The 24,072-nt window shown below is 32.7% G+C and overlaps 1 protein-coding gene and 6 non-coding genes across 7 annotated transcripts; all 7 read left to right on the top strand.

Annotated features, from left to right (window-relative positions):
* The first annotated feature begins 112 nt into the window (after nucleotides 1-112).
* LOC117932872 (protein ORANGE-GREEN, chloroplastic-like) lies at nucleotides 113-10,215 on the top strand. The gene is made up of 8 exons (XM_034854173.1): nucleotides 113-482; nucleotides 2,363-2,477; nucleotides 5,519-5,632; nucleotides 6,060-6,146; nucleotides 6,597-6,673; nucleotides 8,858-8,985; nucleotides 9,562-9,698; nucleotides 9,922-10,215. The coding sequence occupies exons 1-8, from the start codon at nucleotides 283-285 to the stop codon at nucleotides 9,997-9,999; spliced, it is 936 nt and encodes a 311-aa protein (XP_034710064.1). The 5' UTR covers nucleotides 113-282; the 3' UTR covers nucleotides 10,000-10,215.
* A 1,495-nt stretch (nucleotides 10,216-11,710) lies between these two features.
* LOC117934342 lies at nucleotides 11,711-11,815 on the top strand. Its single transcript, XR_004654479.1, has one exon. It is a non-coding gene; the product is annotated as a small nucleolar RNA Z107/R87 (small nucleolar RNA).
* Nucleotides 11,816-12,982: 1,167 nt separating this feature from the next.
* LOC117934349 lies at nucleotides 12,983-13,082 on the top strand. The gene has a single exon (XR_004654484.1). It is a non-coding gene; the product is annotated as a small nucleolar RNA R30/Z108 (small nucleolar RNA).
* A 7,969-nt stretch (nucleotides 13,083-21,051) lies between these two features.
* On the top strand, nucleotides 21,052-21,156 carry LOC117934341. Its single transcript, XR_004654478.1, has one exon. It is a non-coding gene; the product is annotated as a small nucleolar RNA Z107/R87 (small nucleolar RNA).
* Nucleotides 21,157-21,467: 311 nt separating this feature from the next.
* Nucleotides 21,468-21,559, top strand: LOC117934347. Its single transcript, XR_004654482.1, has one exon. It is a non-coding gene; the product is annotated as a small nucleolar RNA snoR31 (small nucleolar RNA).
* A 1,077-nt stretch (nucleotides 21,560-22,636) lies between these two features.
* LOC117934343 lies at nucleotides 22,637-22,736 on the top strand. The gene has a single exon (XR_004654480.1). It is a non-coding gene; the product is annotated as a small nucleolar RNA R30/Z108 (small nucleolar RNA).
* Nucleotides 22,737-22,915: 179 nt separating this feature from the next.
* Nucleotides 22,916-23,013, top strand: LOC117934338. Its single transcript, XR_004654475.1, has one exon. It is a non-coding gene; the product is annotated as a small nucleolar RNA snoR31/Z110/Z27 (small nucleolar RNA).
* The last annotated feature ends 1,059 nt before the right edge of the window (nucleotides 23,014-24,072 follow it).

Raw genomic sequence — 24,072 nt, 5'->3', positions numbered from 1 at the left:
CATTCATCTTCTTCCACGTGGATACCACTTCCTTTTCCACCATACCTTAATGCTAAAATATATATATATATATATATATATATATATATAAATAAAATAAAGATAAATAAAATAATAATAACAAATTGAAAGATGCCCAGTGGGCACACAAGAAATCTGTGCTCCTACTCGTCTTCAGAACAGAGAATGTGTAGGAACTGAGAACGAAGGGAACTTTGTGTTTGGCAAGAGAGAAACTGAGGAAAGTGAGAGAAAGAAAGTAGTGAGCTGTGTAATTAGAAGATGGTTTATACTGGTCGAATTTTGGCGGTTTCGTACTCTCCAACGACGTCGTTTCATCGCAATTATCGGTACTCAAACTCCAGATTTCATCAAGGAAAGCTCAAATCGGATCTGAAATGGCGAGCCATGGTGTCTGGGCCGGAGGCTTCTGCTTTTGCACCTTCGGTTGATTCCGAATCTGCTGATAAAAACGACACTGGGTATTTCCAACTTGAATTTTTTTTCCTCTCCATCTCTTTCTATATATATGTTCTGTCCTCTATTGGAAGAAAAAGAAGAATTGGGAAGTGAAAGAGGAGATAATTTGGTTCCAAGAACATTGGCTTTGGCAGAAGAACAATTCAGGACTTGTTTGGCGGTGTTCCTTTGAGAAGATGAAAACCACTGAATATGTTTATTTTTAGATTGCTTTCAATTGTTTAAGTGCTTGAATTTTTTAGGATGTGAAAAACTATGAAAACAAACCATTTATCAAATAAGTTTTCTATGTTATTTCAATTGGATTATAAATCGAAAGGAATCACAAATACAGTATAAAAACGTCAAACAACTTTCAGAAATGGAAATTACTCTGTGGATGCTGAACCTAGCTTGAACAGGCTAGCTAAGCTCGTGTTAAGCTCGATTTTTTACCTGGGCTCTACTTATGTTCAACCAAGTTGAGCTTCAATAGCCCAGCACGCAATTCTACTGGGCTTGTTTGCACAATACTTCGTGGGGAAAATGACAGAAGTTTCTCAAGAAAAAGCAACACGAACCACATAAACTCTATTTCCCCAAGCCAAAGTATTTTGCTTAAAAGAGCATGTCTTTATCTTATAAAAAAAAAAGCATGTTTGGTCCATTATATGACATAAAAATGGAAATAACATGAATGACCAGTTTTATGTGAATTAAAATTAGGCAAATTAAATTACCGCTCACAACCTGCACTTTGGGCTAACTAACCCTCACAGCTTTAAAACACGTCTGCACTTAGTAAAAGAATCATTCCTTATAATTGCCAAAAACTTTTACTAGGTGATTTGAGACATCACAATCACTCTCCCATATAACCATGATTGGCTTGTCATGTCTCATAGGTTTACAAGGTGCCAAATTTCATACATTTTCGCATAAATATTGTCTGCTTTAGGTCCACTAGCCCTCACAACTTTAAAATGTGTCTACAAATACTGGATGAGTCATCCCTTATAATAGTGTGAAAGAAAGCTCTTGACATTTATAAGGACAACTCTTCTAGTATGCATGTAGTTAGATGTGTTTTAACGGCGTGAAGGCTAATGGGTTCAAAGTAGACAATATTTATACGAGTAATAACAATTTCGGCCAATGGGTTCCAAGTAAGCAATATCTATTTGAATTATGAGTCCTATAATCCTATTTTGTTTGGTTCATTTTTTTTTTCACACAGTTATGCTCTTAGTTTAATTTATCAAATGGTTGCCTTCAATTATCATATGAGCATGTCATGTAGAATTATAGGTCAAAAGTGAGCAAATTATGCCCTTCAAATTAGGGAGACTTTTTCTTGGATAAAAGATTTTCTCTTATGGGTCTTTCTGGAGGTACAAGTATTTGAATCGTTTTTTCTAGATGATGAAGTTTTGTTAGATATAATTTGGCAGTTTTCATCCTGCAACAATGCACTGTTTCCTTGGCATATAACTTCATTGCATTGCAACTCCTTTTCTTGGCCCTGCCTAATCACATTATCTACTGAAACTATCCATATAATTTTTTGTTTTTTTGTTTTTTAATTTTTTTTTAGATTAAAAAATGAATATATCAAACAAAATAACAAAAAAGAGATGTGCAAGCCATAGAAGAACAATATATCCTTCTAGGAAAAGGTGTAATTTCCAATCTTGCTTTTACAGTCTTCTCACTCACTTAGATTTGTGTAATTATCTTTTCTGCAATTCACTGTGAAAAATAAAACATTTTGTTCATTCATTGCCCATTAATATGCTGGATAATTGGGTTGTCTGCAGTGGATGAGCTTAAATGTAGTTCAGCTGTGACAGACAAAATGTTTTATATATGATTGATTTGTCCATTTGTTATGCTTTGAGTGCAGCTTTTGTATTATTGAAGGACCTGAAACAGTTCAGGATTTTGCCAAAATGGAACTGCAAGAAATTCAGGATAATATTCGAAGTCGGAGAAACAAAATTTTCTTGCATATGGAGGAGGTGAGTTTTCGAGGTATGATATTCCCTCAAAAAGGCTTGCATGTGAAAAAAATTTTGCATTAAAAACGCACAAAAAAAAAAATAAAAAACAAACAAACAAACAAAAAGAGATTTCTTTCATTATGTTGTCATCAAAAGCATACGTGTGGCATTATAGGCTGAAGGGGGTGTTAGCTAAGGTGATCTCCAAGGCCCAAAACGCTTTTGTGGATGGCAGACAAATATTGGATGCAATGCTCATTGCAAATGAAGTAATAGACTTGATCTTGAAAAGCAATGAAGGGGTGATTCTTTGTAAGTTGGACATTGAGAAAGCCTATAATCATGTGGAGTGGTCGTTTTTGCTTACGGTTATGGAGAAAATGGGGTTTGGGGAGAAATGGTTAAAGTGGATCAAGTGGTGTTTATCCACAACCAGTTTTTCTGTTTTGGTCAACGGAACACCTTCGGGTTTTTTCAAAGCTCTAGGGGTCTAAGGCAAGGAGACCCACTCTCACCTTACCTTTTTGTGATAGCAATGGAGGCCCTCAGCTGTCTCTTGAAGAGAGCAGTCTGTGGTGGTCTTTTATTGGCTTATCAAGTTTGAGGGAGAGATAGGGAAGGGGTTGAGGTCTCTCACCTGCTGTTTGTTGTTGACACTCTGATTTTTTGTGAGGCATAGGAGGAGCAAATGACCTTTTTGTGCTGGTTTTTGATGTGGCTTGAGGCAATCTTTGGTTTGAAGGTTAATTTGAATAAAAATGAGCTGATCCCGGTGGGAAGGGTAGAGAACGTGGATGATTTGGCTTGTAAGCTGGGCTGTAAGGTGGTTGTTTGCTGTATACTTACTTGGGGATGCCATTGGGTGCTTCTTTTAACTCCGTGGCAGCTTGGGATGGCATTGAGGAAAGATTCCGCAAAAGGTTGGCCATGTGGAAGCGGCAATCTATCTCTAAGGATGGGAGAATTACATTGATTCGTAGTTCCTTATCTAGCCTGCCTATTTATTTTATGTCCATCCTCCATCTACCAAGAATGGTTAGAATGAGATTGGAGAAGATTTAGAGGGACTTTTTGTGGGGAGGTGTGGATCTTGAGCGAAAACCTCATTTAGTGAGGTAGTTGACAGTGTGTTTAAATACATGTGAAGGGGGGCTTGGGGTTAAGAGCTTTGCTACACTCAACAAGGCTCTCCTTGGAAAATGGATGAGCAATTAGGAAACTTAGCCACCTTGGTAGCTCTAGAATTTCTTTTGTGGTGGGTAATGGCCAAAGGGTGAGCTTTTGGAAGGACAAGTGGTGTGGAACCTCACCGTTGTGCGTTTCTTTCACTTCCTTATTTGCTTTAGCTGTGGCTAAAGAGGCATGGGTGAGTGATTTATGGACTGTTTCAGCAAGTGGGGAAAGGAGGGGGAGTTGGAACCCTCGTTTCAATAGGCATTTCAATGATTGGGAGCTGGATGACGTGGAGAACCTGCTGGGGAGTTTGTGTGGGGAAAAAGTGATGTTGGATGAGAAGGATAGGGTGAGGTGGCTGCTGTCCAAAGATGGCAACTTTTGGGTGCAGCCAAAAATTAGTTTATTTGTGTGGGAAGCTTCATGGGGAAAGGCTCTAACTTTAGACCAAATTCAAAAGAAGGGATGGGCTTTAGGAAATATATGCTTTTTGTGCCAAGTTTGTGAGGAGACTATTGACCATCTTCTCCTCCATTGCGAAAAGACGAGGGAGGTGTGGAAACTGTTTTTTACCCTGTTCGGTGTGTGTTGGGTGTTCCCTTCCTCGGTAAGGGAGATCCTTTTGGGCTGGGATGGAGCTTGGGTGGGCAAAAAGCGCAGAACAGTGTGAAAAGTTGGTTTTCTTTTTTGTTTACAGCTGTAAGGGGGTGAGTTTCTTGTTCTTGTACATCTTCGGCCGCTATTTTAGCACCTCTTATTAATACGATACCTTTGCTTACTTATCAAAAAAGCATACGTGTGGCATTATAATTTTCTTTGGGCACCGTTTTCTAGTGTTGAGATAAAGATGGGCTAGTTCAGCAGTTAATATCCTATCCAAAATGTATTTGTTAAGTAGCATTGTCAGTGCAAACTTACAGTGCCACATTCATGGGGATGTCCAAATATCGAAGAGCTGTTCCTAGTTTCAGAAGATTTTGTAGCAGCTAAAATCAGATCCAATGATGGAAATGCAAGGAAAAAAGGAAATGGTTACGAAATTGAACTAAAACACAGGAAATTCTTGCAAAACTAAACTGCTATTATGTTGCAGTTAGCACACCTGCCCCATTAGCAGTTGATGTCAGTGAAAAACTACTGCTGATTGGCAGAAGTTTATTCTCATTATTTGATATTTAACTTTAAAGAGCTTGGACTTCTATCATATTTTTACTTAATTCTCCCTATCTCTTGTGTCTTGCCTCAATGTTACTTTAGATACCTTCTTTTCCAAACATTCAGTGCATAAATTTTGTGTTAGTACCAGTTGAATCTCTTATAGTTTTGTTGCATATTAGAAGCAAAAGAAGTAAAGAGAATTCTGCCTCTGAAATCTCCAATTTCTAGTCTTCAAAACAACATGTTTTCTTAATTTAATTCATCAAAGCATTCTGAATTTCTTTAGGCGAAGGTCTATTCCCTTAAAATTATTCTAGGAACTATCACTATTCTTTAAAGATAATCATACATCTCATTTCATAGACGATCGGAATCTTGCAAGTTTTTCCCTTATCCTATCATTATGCTTAAAAATGTTTTTTTTTTTTTTTTTTTTTATTCCTTAGGAATTACTGCACCTAATTTTAACATGCTTCCTTCCCTTTTCCTCTTCTTGCACTTGATATATGCATCTAGTATCACTGGCATAAGACATGTGGTCAAATACAATCCTAATGTAACTTTATAATCCTTACACTTTCACTGCAACCTCTTCTTATGAGATTGTCAAACTGATTTTTGTTTGATCTTCTTTTGCTTTATCATTAAAGCACAGAAAGCTGTCAATCTATGCTTATTGGGGTTTGTGGCATCATAATTCTTATACTGGTTTTTCTTAATTTTTGTAGGTTCGCAGGCTGAGGATACAACAAAGAATTAAAAATGCTGAACTTGGAATTCTAAAAGAACAGGAAAATGAACTCCAAAATTTTCCATCATTCATTCCATTTTTGCCTCCTTTGGTGAGCTTTCTGATGAACTACCACTTCCCTCTAAATTTTCATTTGAACCAAGAAATGTGTATCAAGCTATAAGCCATCCTCATGTAGGGACCCTTCCTTCTTGTGGAGAACCATACTGATACATAGAAATAGGACTATGATAATTGCTTTTCTAGAGGTCTAAATCAAGACTTCTTAGAAACAATGATACCATGTTAATTTACAATTACTTGCAAGACTTGAACAGTAAGGAATGGGCCAACACTGTATACCTAGCCAACACCTATTATTTGACAAAGTTTTCTTGGCTACTCTGTTCTCAATGAGAGTTCTTATTTTCTTCACTAAGTTTTCCCTTTGTGTTCCATTCCTTTAAATTATATAGCATTAGAATTCAATATTTTTCTTCTCACTCAAGGTTCTTACTAATAAAATATATTCCATGCAGAGTTCAGCAAATCTGAAACTGTACTATGCTGCTTGTTTCTCTCTTCTTGCTGGGATCATCATTTTTGGTGGCTTACTTGCACCTACTGTAAGTAATCTTCCAATTTGGATTATCATAATCAGCGAAATAAATCAACCAATGAATTCAGAATGTTAATGTTTAGACGAACCAATATTTTGACATACATCTCTCTTTCTATGTGTGCACACACATGTTTGTACATGTGGATGCAAATGCATATTTTTCTTTCTTTTTTTATTCCTTTTTCTATAATTTTTTTAAGATATCTTTCTTGCTTTTCTGTGTAATTTTACTTCATTGTTCCATTCTTAGTTACTAGAATGGCAGTAGAAGTTGGACATGTGACCTAGAAGATATTGAGAAACAGGAAGCATTTCAATGCTTCTTACTTTTTTCCATGTTGGATGTCTTCAGATACTGGGCAATGGAATCTGGACAAAATTTCTGTGAAATAAGTTTTGGTTCTTGTTGAGACATGAACCATAGTTTGTAATGCTTTTTTCTTTCTTGTCTCAGCTGGAGCTTAAGTTGGGATTAGGTGGCACATCATATGAAGATTTTATCCGTAGTGTGCATCTTCCAATGCAGTTGAGGTATTACCTATGCTCTAGTCTGTAATCACTATTCATTACATGTCTATCTATTCTAATGTACAGTTGTATGGTGTAGATAGTTTAAATTTTGCTGATACAAGAAGATATAGGTGTCTTATTAGAAAACTTATATATTTAGTTGCTATTGGTGTTGTTTGTCAATCCATGGAGAGTCCTAAGCAAGTGCACTGGGATGTTGTTTGCTGTATTCTTAGATATCTGAAATGAACAGTTGGAATGAATATTTTGTATAAGAAATCCCTAAACTTGACATTGTCTCTAATTTAGATGTTGATTAGGCTGGTTTTTGATGTGATAGACGATCTGTGAGTGACTATTACACTTTTATGGGAGCTTATTTGGTAATCTGGAAACATAAGAAACAAAATTCTAGTGCTAAGGTAAAGTGTTGCGCTATTATTTATGCTACTTGTGAGCTCATGTGAATACAAAATCTTTTGAAAGGACTAGGTGGTGAAACTAAGAAGCTTATAGTTATGTTTTGTGATAATCAAGCTACTACATGTTACAAGTAATCTTATGCTTCACCGGAGCACCAAGCATCTCAAGGGGAATTGTTATTTCATTCAGGAGGTAGTGATGCGATAATGCTAACGGTGTATCAAAGAACCCTGTGGTAATACATTTGCATAGTCCTGAGGTAGTACATCCATTATAAAAAAAATAGTCCTGAGGTAATACCAGCTATCCTGGAACATTGTCTATCATCATCTTGTCCTTGAAGATTCCTAGCATTTCTCTCTAGTTTGATAACTCGCAATGTAGCAAGGATGCTATATGTGATGCTTTTCCCCCATGACTCCTCCCAAACCCTAGGAAAGATGATTACATATTTGTAATGCCTCTAGGGACAATCCATGCAATTCCAAAGGAGAACAACCTCTACCATAATCCCAGTGCAAATGGGCAACTGAGGAAGCAAAGGTCAATCAATTTCCCACTCCTTTTTCTATGCTGTTCACCTTGTATTCTTTGTTTTGATGCACGATGTACTGTCCCAGAATATAAGTAAATGAGTAAAAAGCTGGAGAATAAAACCATTCTCCAATCCGGCCTTTTTTTATGTTTTCTTTTTTTTCATTTTCCTTCCATTCAATTCAATCACAAGTCATTTTGTGAAAATCTGAACACAAGTTCAAATCTGGACTTGCTCAACTTTGGGGAACTAGACAAGTGCTAAAGATTTCTTGAGCAGTCAAAGCCTTAGGTTGACAGGAGGGAGTTAAAATCTTTCTGAAAATTCCATAATTAAAAAAATCATTAAATCAATAAGAAAATATATGGAGCACTAATGGGAGACGGGGCTTCCAAGCAACATGACATGATTTTTTTTCTTGGAAGAAGCTTCTTAGTTCTTTCTTTTTCAGAATTGCAGTAGATTGTTTATTTTTAACATGATTAGTGCGCATGTAATTCTAAAAGAATGACTTAGTTAACCATCTTCTAGTCCATTCTCTGATCACTTCCAAGAAGGAACAGGGGGAAGTTGTGGAATAAAGTACCTCTTTGTTGACATCCCTTCAAGTGTCATGGAAGTTGTGTTTTCACTTCGATGTGGCTTCCAATCATCCTTGACACTCTGATGGGGAAGGAAACAATGTTGTTGACAGGTTTAATTGGTTAAAACTTGAAATGAAGGACTTTTACTTGTCCTTTTTCTTCTGGAAACCTTATTGAGCAAAAGGGTTTTGAAAATGCATGCCACCGGACAAAAATTAATCTTATATCCCAATTTTTATTTAATTCACTGTAGCATATCCTTCCTCAATGTCATAATATCAAAACTTATTTTGTTAAGAAACCTAAACAGAATGCAGAATTTTCCCCTGGGGTGTGGGCTGGTGTTTCATGTTAGTATTTTTTGCAAGAACGTAAATCAAAGCTCTGAAATAGGGGTTTCACACACTGGCTTATTATTCTCTTTCACTGTGGTAGTTAACATCATTTTCTAGGCCTAATTATAAATTCAAAGGGGTGTTTCAATAATTATGCAAGTATTGATAGAGATATGCAAGTGGAAATCACATTGGTTTAATGTATTCTGGAATTTCCATACTAGTGAAGGGCTGTATGTGACTTCTCTAGGGGGAAAATCATTGATATCAAATATACTGCTGTTTGTAGCTTCCTGTAGTTAATAGTTTGTCAGTTGCCAAAATGCAGTCAGGTAGATCCTATAGTGGCATCTTTCTCTGGAGGGGCAGTTGGAGTGATCTCATCCTTGATGATTGTTGAAATAAACAACGTAAAACAGCAGGAGAAAAAAAGATGCAAATACTGTCTTGGAACTGGTACATATTTTGGGATCTCTCATTTCAAGATGGCAAAGTTTTAGGTTTTTACCATTGCTTTTAATGTCTTGTTTTGAAGTGGTTGTTTTTGTGTATGTGCTAAGCTTTCTGTATGCATTTTTGCTAAATCTGCTTAACAGGGTCCAAAATCCCTATGGTTGATTAAGGACTTATTAGGACTGCAACAGTAACCTTAATACTTTGTTTGATTCTTTAGATAGATAAGAGAAATTTTGAAAGAATTATTCAGGGCCCGGAATAGGTTGATGACTCTAATTTTACTTTCTTTTCCCTCTTCTTCCTGACAACCAAACAGAATCCTCTCCTTAAGAAGATGGAAAACATTCTAGTTTTCCCACTTGTACCTTTCTGTCCTGGAGAGCGTTCTCCCCCCACATTTTCTTCCAGTACACAACCCTATACCGCCTTGTAGTCTGTCATGTCTGTTTTATCATTTGGATGATAGCAGAAATTAAATCTAATAGTTTTCAGTTAAAATTGTTGAATTTGATAATGAAGAAGACAGGAGTCCACTCATTGTATTTACCTACATAGTTAATCTGTTGATTGATACAGGATACCTTGCATGTGCCCGCTGTTCAAGCTCGGGAGCACTTGTTCTTAGTGAACCTGTCTCAACAGTCAATGGTGGAAGGCAGCCTCTATCGCCTCCTAAAACCGAAAGATGTTCAAACTGTTCAGGAGCAGGAAAGGTTCGACAGTTGATGACATGATTTCAATGTTTATTTCTAGCTGAATTCTATTATGGGAAAAATCACGGGGAAAATTAATAGAAATGGATGAGAAAATAGCTGTTTTTTTTATCACCTCCTTCTAGTGGGGGGTATGATACAACCCAAGTTCAACACTGAAACTTCAGAAATTTCCAGTTTGTGAACTAGGGATAAATTTATCGAGTCCCTTTCTATTTTGCAGGTCATGTGCCCCACATGCCTCTGTACTGGGATGGAGATGGCGAGCGAGCATGATCCACGAATAGATCCCTTTGACTAGAGTTGCATCATTTCCTTCATACCTCTCACATCAGAAGCAAGGAATTTCCACGTGCATTTCTGTATATATCCAAACAACTCACAGGTACATGGAACACCGCTAGTGTCTATAAATTGTACCTGTTGTATCATATCTCCTTATTTACTATGCACCTGGCTCTTCAACTTCCTGAAATTGTATGCATCCTGCCATCTTAATTTTTGAGATGATCCTAGAGGAAGAGCTTTTATGCTTGCACCACCACATCTTAAGGTCCTTGATTCTTGAAATATTTTAGTAGCCATTGCAATAAGTTTTAGAGTATTTTGGCTAATTCATAACTTTTCACCTAGGTTCTTCCTCTGTGTTCTCATGTTTCGAAAACGTAGAATCTTGAACTGAGAGTCCTCACAGAGCAGCCTTCTGCTCGGTATCAAGATCAAAGGACAAAAAGATGAGCTATAGATTATTTGTCGAGATTATAGGACACGAAGGGGTTTGTCATTTGGGTATTGAAACCCTACTTAACCCTATGATTGGTTCTTAAAGTACTAAGAAAGACCAAAAAAAAAAAAAAAATGTTCAAAGAAAATTAAATAAAATAAAAATTAGTAAGAAATTTTTAAAACTTTAAATTATTTCATCTTCGTATAAAATAGTTAAATAAATAGAATGAGTTTAAAATATGAGATAAAAATAATTTATTGATTTTAAATATATTTTTTTTATTTTTTATTTTAAAAATAAAATATTAGATATAAAATTTTTAAAAAATATTAAAACTGATTAAAAATATTTTATGTTTTCGAGAGAGATTTTTATTTTACAGTATATCATAAAATAAATTTAAAAAAAAACTGTTTTTAGGCAAAATCAGAAACAAACAAGCCCTTAACGTCTTGCCACTAAATTATTCCTGCGGTCTGGATGCTCCATATCAGTTCTTGGATGTGGATTTAGGTGTAGATGAATCCTCACCTTCTGGGAATGTTCTTAGTAGGAAAAAAAACTGTGCAAAAGTAGGAGAAATAAAATAAAATAAATTTAAAATCAATGATTTATTTTTATATGTTAGTTTAAATTCATTTTACTTATATTAAAAATCTATTTGACGAAATCAATCTACTAAATATATTTATTATTTTAAATTTCAAAAATATTAAAGTAGCTTTCAAAATTTCTAAAAATAATTTTAAAGAATATTAGGTATGAATTTCTATCCTATTATTACGTACTATTATTTTTTACTTTTAAATTTTTAATTTACTTTTTTATATCAAAATTTTTATATTTTACATAAAATGTACTATTATTTTTTACTTTAAAAATAAAAAATTGGAAATATATAAAACATATTTATTATTTTTAAATTTTAAAAGTAAAAATAGAAAATATAACTCAATATAAGAAAAAATGGGTTTTTATTCATTAATATGCAAATACATAGAAAAATGAATCTTAAATTTTTTTAAATCCATATTATCATTTATTTTAAAATAATTTGAAATATATGCATTTCTTAATGAGTCAGATAATTATTATCTAAAATATTTTTTTTACTTGTCATATTATCAACATATAACTAAACTCTTCACATAAATATTTTCATTCTTTTTAGATCTTGGAGACAGCATCGTTTTAACAAACCGCGGCCTCCTTCTCAGGTTTGGGTTCCTTTTACTCTTTCTCAGATTAGGGTTTTTCAGTCCCTTCCTATATTTATTTTAATGAAGATCGCGATGATGACCCATTGAAATTCAAGCTCAACAGACCGGAATGCGGAGTTTCTCTCCTTTGAGAGCCTCACGTGTCGACCACCCCGCTGAACTGAGCGATCTCCTCTACTGAAAATATTCTCAGAAATCGCATTCCGTTTGTTTGCCTTCTGAGAAAGATCAGGAAAAGAGGATAACGTTTCATAAATTCTGAAATTTCTTTCCTGCTTTTTTTTTTTAAATTCATTAGTTTATCCGTCTATTGCATCAAAATTTTATGTTGATACTCTCTGTTAGTTTCAGGAAATAGAAATAAACAGAAAATAATTATGATTTTTTTTTAATTTACAAAAAAATGAGGTCTGAATAGAATGGAGATTTTTGTTGTCATTTACAAAATAATTATATAAAAAAAAGGACTTTCCTTCCATCCATTAAGAGTTTCCGTCGGTTTTTTCTTGACTGAGCTTTCTCATTTTCCAAACATGTATGCTGGGTCCTAACCTTCTTCTACTATTATTATCATTATTGTAAGCTGGGTGTTTTCAATTTTGTTTTCTGTCATACAGAAAATTCTTACTTTTTTAAAAAAAAATTTGATGCATGGTTGCATTGTCTATGTTGGAAAAGTTTTGTCTTCAAATGCAGTTGTACAATACATATGGTGGTAGTTATATCAAGATTAAATTATAAAAATGCTTTTCATGTTGAGGAAGTTTGCCAAAATGCTTGTCGGCACACTCAATGGCATGCCCTAAAATATTTGAAATATTAGGGGTATTTGTGCTATGATTACCTCGGTGAAGCAATTTCTGCAAACTTTGTTGGCAAGAGTAGCATTATTCTTAGACTATAACTTTAATCATCAAATGTGGCGATATAATGGCATTTGAATTTAAAATTTTGTGGATAAAATCTGAATCACATGCTGTAATGTGTGACTAAAATGTACTGGAAAACATGGAATGATGGATTGAAAAACTTCCTGGTGCATGAGTACCTTCTTTGGACCTACTTGTCTTTGTGTTGAGTTGCAATTGGATGGTGGGACATGGTTTTCTTATTTCATTTTTGATGCCCTTCAGTGTTATCTGATTAGTTCCAAAACTAGGAATGTGATGGATATTGTGTACTCTAGGTTATCATTTAAAATTTGAATGGTGCAGGAAGTAGGTAAGGTTGGAGGTTGGAGGTCGGGAGGGAGGATATGCAATTCTTCCTCTGATTATTTTTTCATAAATTTGGAATTTTTGAATGTGTGTTTTGAGTCTTATTTAAATTGGGGGAACAGAGGCTGCAATGAGGATTATAAGTTCCCTCTACTGAAATCAAGTTGAGGAAGATTGCTAGCAGAATCGAACCACAAACTAAATTGCCATCACTGAGTAGTCTCCTTTTCTTCATGTTCTTGGTTATTTTTTCTATGACATATTTTCGAGATCACCTAGTGATGGAATTTTTATACTTGTTAGAACACCTTGCAACACAAATTTTGGTTGTTCTGCATAAGAATGCAATTTCCCTTCTGATAATGATGAGGGCTGGTTATCCTGCATTGTCTTCTTAATAGCGGGATGGTGATGAAGTTGTTTGACTTGGTTATTTGTATACAATTGTTATAAAAAGCACTCATTCTTTATTGATGATTAAACAAAATGAAAATGGTAATCACTTTTTAGAAAAGTAATTCTTTCATTATGTTTTAAAAGATCATTGATGCGTATTTTTATTGACCAACAATTCATTCTGATGAATAGTACCATTAATCCAAAATTGATTTGGGTCTAGGGTGGACTTTGCATAGCCCATTCCATGGAATGAGCCTTAAGGTTGAATCTTGAATGGCCTGTATGCAACAGTTTGTGATTGTGTTGACAGTAAATTAAATAAAAGCTGGTTCACACAAAGTTTTCATTCATTTTCAAAAAGTATAACTTGAACATATGCTTATAACTTAGAAGCATGTAACACTTTGTGGTTACTGCACACAGGGCTTAAAGCGTTCTTTGGTAGTTGATATGGTCATACTATGTGATACTACATGCCCAAGTAAGGAGTAAACTTGGTGTGATATCTGACATGAAAGATGGTAGCATTAGGGCGATGGTACTCCTTTTTTGTAGCTTTCCCTTTTTTAATAATTGTAAGATTATTCTAACTTTGACTTTTAATCACAATTATTAACTTGTAAAACCTACTGTGCATTGTTTTTATATTTTTATATATTGTGTAGTATATCATATTGAGGATACTAAGTTTTTTATGTAATAAAAAAATAAATTAATCAAATGTGCATGCATAATCCATATATATTTGAAATATGGAGTATAAATTAACTTATAACCAATTTCATGAAATTGGTTATATTTCCTTTTTTACCTAACAAGTGAAGTAATGTATATTTGAAATATGAAGTATAAAGTAGTATCCTACCATCTTGCATGACATTGGTTGTATGACCTATCAAAAATAAATACAACCAATTTCATGCAAGATGGTAGAATTTAAAAAAGTTAAATTATGTCATACCATAGAAAAACATTAAAACTAGAGTCTTGAACAGTTAAATTTAACAAAATATGAGTTTAACGCATATATTGTTCAAGCTTTTCATATTTGTCATCATTTCTTCTTCATAAAAGAAAAAAAGCAGAATGTCAAGTCAAAAGTTTTATTCACTAATCACCATCAATTTCATTGGCAATATTCAAAGGGAAAGTTGTGTTTATAGGCTGTTATATGAGAAATATATGGTTTTGGAAACCCATATAACTAAAATATGGGTTTTGTTTGGTAATGAGAAAAATATTATATGTTTCATGCATTATTTGCTGTTCATATTTACATTTTCGAAATTACCCTTTATTTCCGAAATTTCCGAAATATTATATGCTTTTTTTTTGCTCCTTGTGTTTTCTGGATCTGCTCGAGCCATCGCCGCCCCATTCAATTTTCGGGAAAATTCATCCTCGTTTGATTTCAGAGAAAATCCATGCAAAACCCTTGAGGAAAACCAAAAAAATTGCTTTTTTTTACTCCTTGTGTTTTTTGGATCTGTTCTAGGGGTCTCCATCCCCCATTCAATTTCCGGGAAAATTCATCCTCGTTTGATTTATGAGAAAATCCATGCAAAACCCCCAAGGAAAACCAAAAAAATTGCTTTTTTTTTTTTGCTCCCTGTGTTTTCCAGATGACATGGACACGGGTGATGCTGATAGGAAGACTTAAAGGGTAATTTCGGAAATGTAAATATGAATGGTAAATAGTGCATGAAACATATAATATTTTTATCATTATTAGGCAGATCTCATATTTCACTTATATGGGTTTCCAAAACCATATATTTCCCATATAACAGCATTCAAATCATTGAAATGAAGATTCCCTAATATTCATTATCAAAATAAATTTAATCAACTTCCAACATTTCATGTGTGGCTTTGACATCAATACTGTAGTTTTTCATATAGGATTATTTTACCTTTCTCCTTTTTATGATCAATTTTTAACCTTATGATACATTTTAAACAATTAATAAAACAACAACACTCTTCTAAGAAAAAAAATTTCAATTTAATTTTTTTTAACAAATATGAAAACTTGTTAAAAGTGTATATATTGTTATATTATATGTGTATCATATATTTATCTTAAGATACAATTATGATACACAAAATAAAATACGAATTGCAATACAAATTAATTAAGTATTTAAACAAATATGATTATTAATGTGAACATGTGTTATCACATAGGATGGTCATATCAATAGCTATATTGGGTTCATGAAAATTTAATATATGGAGTTGTAGAGATTTCTTCTTTGATGAACTTAACATGGTCAATACTAGTAATTAGATCATTGTCATTTCCACCACAATACAATGGCAACAAGTGACTAAAAGTTGTTATGTGTCCTTAGTTGCCACAATTGTTATATAGATAATTGATTGTGTATTGATCCTTCTTATGATACCTCACCACCATTCTGTTGTGCATAGCATAAGTCTGTACTTAACTTGCTGGTATATAAAAGCAAGAAAGAACTTCCCCCTTTTGGCAAGTTCAATCATATTAGTGGGGTCTATGACTATGCATAATGTAGTTTGGTGGTGGTGGTGTTTGAAAGGGAAAAGGTTAGGGAAGGGGGAGTTTGGTTGTGTTGTTTGTTTGGTGTGGGGTTGGTGTTTGGTGTTTGGTGTTGATATTATTGGTAGCATTGGTGGTGAGATTCAGTGTCTATAAAATAAATTAGTTTATTTGTCGAATAGACTCTTCGGTTTGCTTCTTTGATAGATTCAATGATATGTCATGTAATTTTGTTCAAAATTAAGGACATTTATTTACTGTGTCTGTCGGAGAAGCAAGTCGGAGAGTCTCTTCAGATGAATTGCTTAACTCACTTAAAATGCGGTAACAATTTTTTGTTAGTGGATGGGGCTGAGTTTCCTAAAGTTGGCTTCTAATATTTCCTTTTCCCCATTATATGTTGTTATTGAGCATGGTTTGATTCTTATAATAAGGCTTGGTGCAGGATAAAGTGTTGGTTGTATGTTTAACTTCTTGTAAGAGACTATGGATTTCCTAAACAATAATAGTGGATGTTGGACTTGGTTATTGTGACTCTTTTATTGTTCCTTGCTCTCTGTTCTGAAGATTGCATTGGTGCTTCATAATGTTCAAGCATAACACAAGAAATTTGAAATGCTTTTCTTTGAGAAATGTATATGTTTGAGTACCCCAGCCCACTGAACTGAGTGTGCTTTGCACAACACAACAACTTCTCTCTTTCTTTTGCTTGCCTTTTTCTTTTGGCAACAATCTATATATTGTGTGTACTTTGTTGAGCCTTATATATATATATATATAAAATCGCTTCTTGCCTATCAAAAAAAAATAAAGAAAGAAAAAAAAGAGAGGTGTTAACTTGATTGAATTTATCGGGTCTATTGATTCATTGCTAAATTGAATGTATGGTGATTCTGTGACTAACTGACTGAACTGTATGTAATCCTCTATTCGCTTGCTCTTCATCTTCTGTTTAAATTTGTAGACTTGAGGGGGGTTTGAGTAGTGTATGATCTGATTTCTGTTTGCTGGTTTTATCTTGCTATTTCAAATGTGTTGTGGGATTGGAGTTTGCAATGTCCCTTCTTCTAGATTCTTAAGTTTTAAAATGATTGTTAGGATCAACTAATAATTCAACATGATTATCAATTAACTTTGAAAACAATTAACTCATCACAAAAAGCTTATCTTATTTATTGTTGAAGATGAGGACAAATGGATAATAAATTAATCCAAAACATTGAGGCCTTAAGCCTCTTCATTCTTTTCATGTGCTACGATATCCTAACAAAAGGAAAATTCTATATTTCCTTGGAGGTATTATACCTTCAAAATCTCAACTGTCGAATGTTTGAAAATCAATCTCAATCATTGAATATCATTAATGACGAGATTGATTTTCAATCATTTTATGGTTTAGAAAATGGAGGGTATAATATCTCTAAGTTAATGCATAGAGTTGTAGAAATTTCCTTTTCAATGAGCTTAGATTCCATTTGTTATTGTTTTTGAAAAAACACTTCTAACCTACAAAGTGTTTTTGAAGAAAAAAGTAGGCATTTGGTAAAATTTAGAATACACTTCTAAAAAATTGAAAAATCACTTTTAGTGTTTTTTGGAGAACGCTTGATTAGTGATTCACCTAAAAATACTTCTAGAGAAAACATTTCCACCAAAAGTTCTTCAAAGACACTCCTAAACGCACTCTTACTATAAACTGCATCATTGATATACTTCCATTATTTCTATCATATTGCTACCACTTGGCTACTAATTATGTGGCCACGGAACAGAACTGCCACCACAACCACATCAATGGTTAGTTAGCATCCATCCTTTATCCTTTTGATTATCCAATACAACATGCATAACAATGTGTGAACTCAGTTGGCCAGTATGTATTTATATAAAACACGAAAAAACCCGCTTCCCCTTTTATTGAGTGTTTTAGTATTAAACAATAATTGCACTACAACATGTAGGTGGTGTAGTTACTGTATGCAGAATGTAGCATGAACTTGGGTGGCTTTGGAGAATAGAGGGGTTTGATGTTGCTATTGTTTATGGGGCATTTAGAGTGCGTTTGGTAGTGATTATAGGAAGTGTTTCTAGTATTTTTAATACTTGAAGAATGGAAATTTCCAAAAGTGTTAAAAAGACTATAAACACTTTCTAGAATCACTATCAAACACACTCTTATCGTGAGTATCGACAACGGTAAAAGGATGATATGAGTTGGTCCTAGAACATATTCTTTGGTTGCTTGAAGCAACATGTCATATACTTTGATGCGACTGTACAGTCTCCTGAAAATTAACACCATGTAGCAGTTTGCTGAGTTAAGAAAGGTAGCTTTTAATCTTTCTTCTTCCCCATCCTGTGTTGTTATTGAGCAGGAAGGATTGGGTTGTTATTTAATGTGATGACCAATTTTATTTGTCACTCCCTAAGTATGTTGATTGATAAGTTAACTTCTCTTTGTGAGACTAGGGATTTCATGTAATGATAATCTTGGCTATTGAACGTTGTCATTGCTATTGTGCTTCCCTTATTGTCCCTTCATTTGTTTGGCTCAGGTCATTCTAAGCACAGCAGATTGAGCAACTTTCATGTTTCGCGAACCTCAGGCTTAACAGAGTGCGATCTCTTTCTCTTGCTTTTTGGTTGAAATTCGCTTCTTTGATCGTCAAAATATATGTTTTGGGTCTCTTGCAGAAGAATTGTTCAAGATAACCCTTTTTTTTATTATCAGGTAAGCATTAGTTTGAAGCTGCAGCATGAGGCTATAGTTGTAGTATACATTCAGAAACTATATTTTCAAACTGCAGCTTTAATGCAAATAAAAAAAAATTAATTATATGATAATTTTGAACAATTGTTTCGAAAAAGTCCAGCCTAGAAGGATCGATTGGACTCAAAATTCCTTTCTCCTGCCCTCCTTTTTTTGGCATGGACTTTTATGTACGTATTATTCTCAGAAAATACTAGAAGGGAAAAAAAAAAAAATTAAGAGGATGATTTTTTTATATTTGTTTTTTTTTAATGAAAAATACAAAGAAAAATAAAATATAATTAGAAATTTATGTATTTTAAAATTATTTGATCTTTAAATAATAAAGGAAAATAAATGAAATGATTTTGAAGGAGTATATGAAAATAATTTATTGATTTAATTTTTTTTTTTATATATTCCTTTTATTTTATTTTTTATTTTCTTTCATTTTTTCTTTTTATTTTTTTCTCTTAATTTTTTTTTCTCAATTTTTTTGACACCCAAACATAGCTTAAGGATTTTTAACTGCTCTATTTGTAATTATTTAAAATTCCATTAACAATTTTGAATCAATTTTTTTAAAACAAAATATATATTCTACTTAAAATTCCAAGATTATACATTTCTCTTAATAAAATATAAATCTCATAAAAATCTATAATTTTTTTAAAGGAATTGAAAATTAAAAAAAAAAAAAAATCTATCTATCAAATCTTTGAAGTTCTTTCCTTCCTTCCAAACACCAAATTTGAAGATTTTAAATTGATTCTTTTTTCTTCTTTTATACCAAAATTTTAACAAGTCTAAAAACTTGCAAGCCACATAAGAGACGAAGGAAATTCTCCACTGCATGAAGCCCTACTTCCTCCATGCCTGCACATCCCAAAAAGGCCAATCTTCTAAAAGATGGAAGAACAAGCCAGAAGGAAAAAGAAAAAAGAGAAAAAAAATTTCAGATCAAGAAAATTCAGATTGAAGTAAAACCACTTTGACAAATTCTTATTTTTATTTTGATTGAAAAAATTTATTGTAAAGTTAACATATTTCCTCAAGCCTATGAATAACAACAGGATAAGTTTTGGGCTAATCACCCTCATCTCAATCTAGTCTAGTTATTTATATCTATTAGTTATTTATATCTATTTTCATTCTCAATCAAAAAGAAAAAAATTAATGGAACAGGTAGGAAAAAATTTTCACGCATGTCTCCCTTCATTTAAATTTTTTCAATATTTTTCAAATTTTTTATTTTTAAACTTATAAATTTTATTAAAAGAAATATAATTATAATTTATAAATAAAAATATTATAAATGTTTATAATTTATTTTTATGAAAAGTAATATTTTAGTTTTGTTTAAAACTTGAAAAATAAAATAAAAAATCAATTAAAATACTCTTTTATTTAAAATTATATATCATCAAGATTGGAGACACAAGATAAAGTCATATCGCTTGGACTCTCTCTTATTGGGTTTTGAAAAACTTTCCAACCCTTTTATCTTTATCCCAAATTCTTTTTTACTAGAGATGGATATTCGAAAAAGCCTATTTTATTGTCATCCCTATTTATAATATAACGAAAACAATTAGAACTTCAATTATGAATTACTATGACATGATAGAGTACAAAAATGATTAGAATTCTAATCTAGATACAAAGTGCTTGTGAGGGAAAAATCACCCTCCACGGGCTAATTTCGTTTAATATGTTGTTCAAATCTTGTTGGAAAAACTTTCATGTTATTTTCCAATAGTTTATAGCTTTTGCTTAGGTTGTGTGTCATTAATTTTATATTTAAGATAAAGTGGTTTTATTAATAACTAGGATACTTGGTGTTTGTTTGTTTTTTAATAGAACTTAAAATTAAATGATGCTTAATATTATTAAGTATTAGGTTGTTTGTTTTTATAATATTTTATTGTTATTAAGTGTTAAAAAGTAAAGAAAAATCAATATGTTATTTTTTTAATTAGAAAAAATCAAATATTTTAATTTTTTTTATTTAGTAAAAAATTTATAATAATAAGTCATGAAAAAAACTAAAAAAACTAAAATCTGAAAGTATGTTCGAAACTTGATCCGAACCAAATTCAAATTGAGTTTGGGTTGAAAAAACATAACTCAAACTTAACTTATTATTGAAAATAATTACCAAAATCTCACTCAAACATTTGGTTATATTAGGCCAACTCGCACAAGCTGTGCCCCGACTTTGGGCTCTGCTGGCTCAGGCCCATATCCATCGAGGTTCCGCAACCAAACCCGACCCACTAAATCTACGCCAGTAAGGGCCCAAGATCTTGGGCTCAGGCTGGTCCAGCCAACAAAGGTTCCAAAACCCTAACCCTAACCCTAAAATTTCTGTATAAATTCAGAGCACTCATCAGCAGTTTTACAATCACAGCCACCATCATTTGGTTCCTATTCTCGTTACTCTCCCTATCTAGCATCAGACTTTCTGGTTTACGGTTTTTCTAGGGTTTTGCAGTCTCTTTCTGTTTACATATTGTTGAAGATCGCTATGATGACTCCATAAAATTCAAGCTCAACAGACCGGAATGCACGGTTTCTCTTCTCTGAGAACTTTGCGTGTCGACCACCCCGCTGAACTGAGCGATCTCTCTTTCTTTCTTCCATTTCGCTTTTTTCGTTTATTGAAATTTTCTCGTGGTTTATTGGATCCGTTTAGTCACTGGGAAAGTTCGGGAACAAAGAAAAAACCAAAATATTTCTTTTTTTTTTTTCAATATTGTTCTTGATTTTAGAAAATGCGGATTCAACCCTTGTTTCTTATAACAGTCAATCAAACAAAACATCGATGCATTTTAAATTTCTATCATTATTTTTATTTTTTATAATTTGATTTTGAATTAAATTTTTTATTTGTTACTTTTGCAGCATTTAAGCCACTGGTTTATGATCAATAGATGTAGATTGGGATGAAGCAACAGTACATTAATCCAACACTTGATCTGAGATATTTATATCCAAGTGATGTTAAATTCTATGCTTCTGAATCTATTTCTGTTCATCATTCCTGCGACTGATGTTGTGCCCATGTTTTGCTTCTTTTGAATTTTGGATAGACTAATAAACCAGTGAAGCAGAGTTGATTGGTGACAGAAAATTTTAGGAGTCATTCTTTTTAGTAGCATTCAAATTGTTGTCTATTCTTATTGATTATGTGTATATTGATATGGGTTTGATTAGTGGTTTTTTCTTAAGCTCAGGTTATCATCAAATGATCAGTTTAGTGAGTATTGATTGATGGGTTTAATGGTATTTTAAGTAGATGTAGTTATGTTGTTGAACTTCACGATAAGAATAAGAATGATGATATTATTTGCATATGGGTTCTGCAAATTGCTTCTTCAATGGGCTCAATGGCATTGTTGATAGGTTCATTCAAGATTCATGCTCTCCATTCCATGTGTCTGTTTGGAGAAGCAATTCGTGAAATTTATTTGCAACATATAGCATCCTAACACCAAAATTGAACACTATCATAATATAACAATGTCTGATTGAGCATATACTTGATGGGTGTTCAAAATTGGTGGTTTGATTTTGTCAATTGTTTGGTGCTAGTCAAACTAAGATTGTGGGTTTGTTTCATTCCCTTTTGTTGGGTAAAAGAAGGTTGAATGCTTGAGATTTATGGGCATTACAATGTGATTTAAAATGTGTTCTTGCTTTAATTAACTTAAAAGCCTAATTCTAGCTTGTTTTGGTTGGTTCAAATTGAACTTTGATATTGGAAATATCAGGAACCCTAAACTAATCAGTGTGTAGTTTAGTTGTAGCCCATGTTTTTGTCAATCATACCAATAGTATCTAATGGTTTTTGGATAGTGTTTTGTACAAGCATTTTATAACATGCATGGTTTCATGTATTTTTGTTTGGAAAATTTTAGCTCCAAATGCTATTGTGTTTAATTGTATTTGGAACTAAAATTTTGTAAATAGAAAGCTATGTGTTACTAGGGCACATGTTATGAATTAAAGAAACCTGTACTTGTGTTATTTCTTACATGAGAGTTCATAGTATTGAACTTCTGTTTATTTTTTTGTGATTTTTCTTGTATGTGTTGGGGAAAATAGAGGCCACAATGAGGATACCAAGCTCCCTCTTCTTAAACCAAGTTGAGGAAAATTGCTGGCAGAATCGAACCATATACAAAATTGCCACCACTGAGTAGTCTCTTGTTCCCCCTTGTTTATAAGGAATGTGGTTTATGTTTTGAATTGATAAACTTTGCTGTTAGGTTTGTTGATCATTGTTGCTAATGAAGATGAAGTAAGAATATATTCTAGTTGATTTTATTTACATTTATTTCTAAATTTGTTAGGGTTTTTGGTTGTTGATTGTGGGTAAGGAATCATCAAGTGATGAAATTAGTATAAATCTTAGGACACCTTCCTACACAACTTGCAATGGTTGTGGATGAGAATGCTATTACTTATTCTGATGATGATTACTTATCTACTGTATTTTTTTTTTAAATATGACAATTGAAAATTTATTTTCAAATCTAAAATGGAATTGGGTTAGAAGTTGTCTTTTTGAGAAGATAACTTCATATTATTGAAAGATAATTTCAATATTTAAATTGAGGTTATCTTTTTGAAAAATAACTTCTTATTAACATTTTCTTAGATTTGGAAATAGTTTTGAAATTGTTGTATTTTCTTATAAATATTTTTTTAATAAACAACATTTTTGTGCAATCCTTTGTCTTTGTACAGGATGTGGCAAAATTTGAAACAAAATTTGCTTATTGTGGATTTAAGGCTTTTATAAAATGCTTAAAATCACATTGATGCTAAATTTTCCAATGTTTTAAAAACTGGATCAGTCATTGAACTGAAAAAGTTACTGGTTCACGGTTCATTGGTCTGTTGGTCGAATCGCTATTGGATTGTCGATCGAATCGCTATCGAATCGGTGACGTCATAAATATATATTTTATTATTTTATATAATATAAAAAATTAAAACATTAATAAATTTTATATGAATTTTGATAGTATCTACTTTGTTTATTGAGTAATTTGAGTTTTGTCACAAAATTTTTTACCTGCAGAAGTCATCAATTATCATATATGATATTTATAACACAATATAAGATGTTATACATTCATAATGTCAATAAATTCAATATTTATCAAATAATCAAATCATTACTATCTTATAATAACCAAATTATGAGTTGTTAACTTAACACATTGTTCATAACAAATAATATAAATGTCAACCATAGGTTCACAACACTTAAATAATTACTCAAAATAAAAACATAACATGTTAATGTTTGAATATTCATGAAGATTTTTTGTATACTAATAAATATAAAATTCATGTCTTCATTCATTTTGGAAATTGGAATATGGAGATTGAAAATGAGCATTTGGAAAACCAAAAAAAAAAAATTAAAATCATTTGAATCGGTTTTTTCCCTCAGAATCGGTCGGTTCGTCTGGTTCACCGGTTGGACCGTCGGTTCAAGTGGTCCAATCCCGGTTTGGTCACCATTCG

This window comes from Vitis riparia, chromosome 16, assembly GCF_004353265.1.
Source record: "Vitis riparia cultivar Riparia Gloire de Montpellier isolate 1030 chromosome 16, EGFV_Vit.rip_1.0, whole genome shotgun sequence".
Classification (NCBI taxonomy): Eukaryota; Viridiplantae; Streptophyta; class Magnoliopsida; order Vitales; family Vitaceae; genus Vitis; species Vitis riparia.
Note: the sequence above shows the minus strand (reverse complement) of the source record. Positions and strands in the feature narration are given on the sequence as shown.

Excerpts from the sequence above, each read along its gene's own strand:
- LOC117932872 (XM_034854173.1), top strand. The coding sequence starts at position 283 with ATGGTTTATACTGGTCGAATTTTGGCGGTTTCGTACTCTCCAACGACG. Across the intron at positions 5,633-6,059 it reads TTCCATTTTTGCCTCCTTTG|AGTTCAGCAAATCTGAAACT; the intron begins GTGAGCTTTCTG and ends TATTCCATGCAG. Across the intron at positions 9,699-9,921 it reads ACTGTTCAGGAGCAGGAAAG|GTCATGTGCCCCACATGCCT; the intron begins GTTCGACAGTTG and ends TCTATTTTGCAG.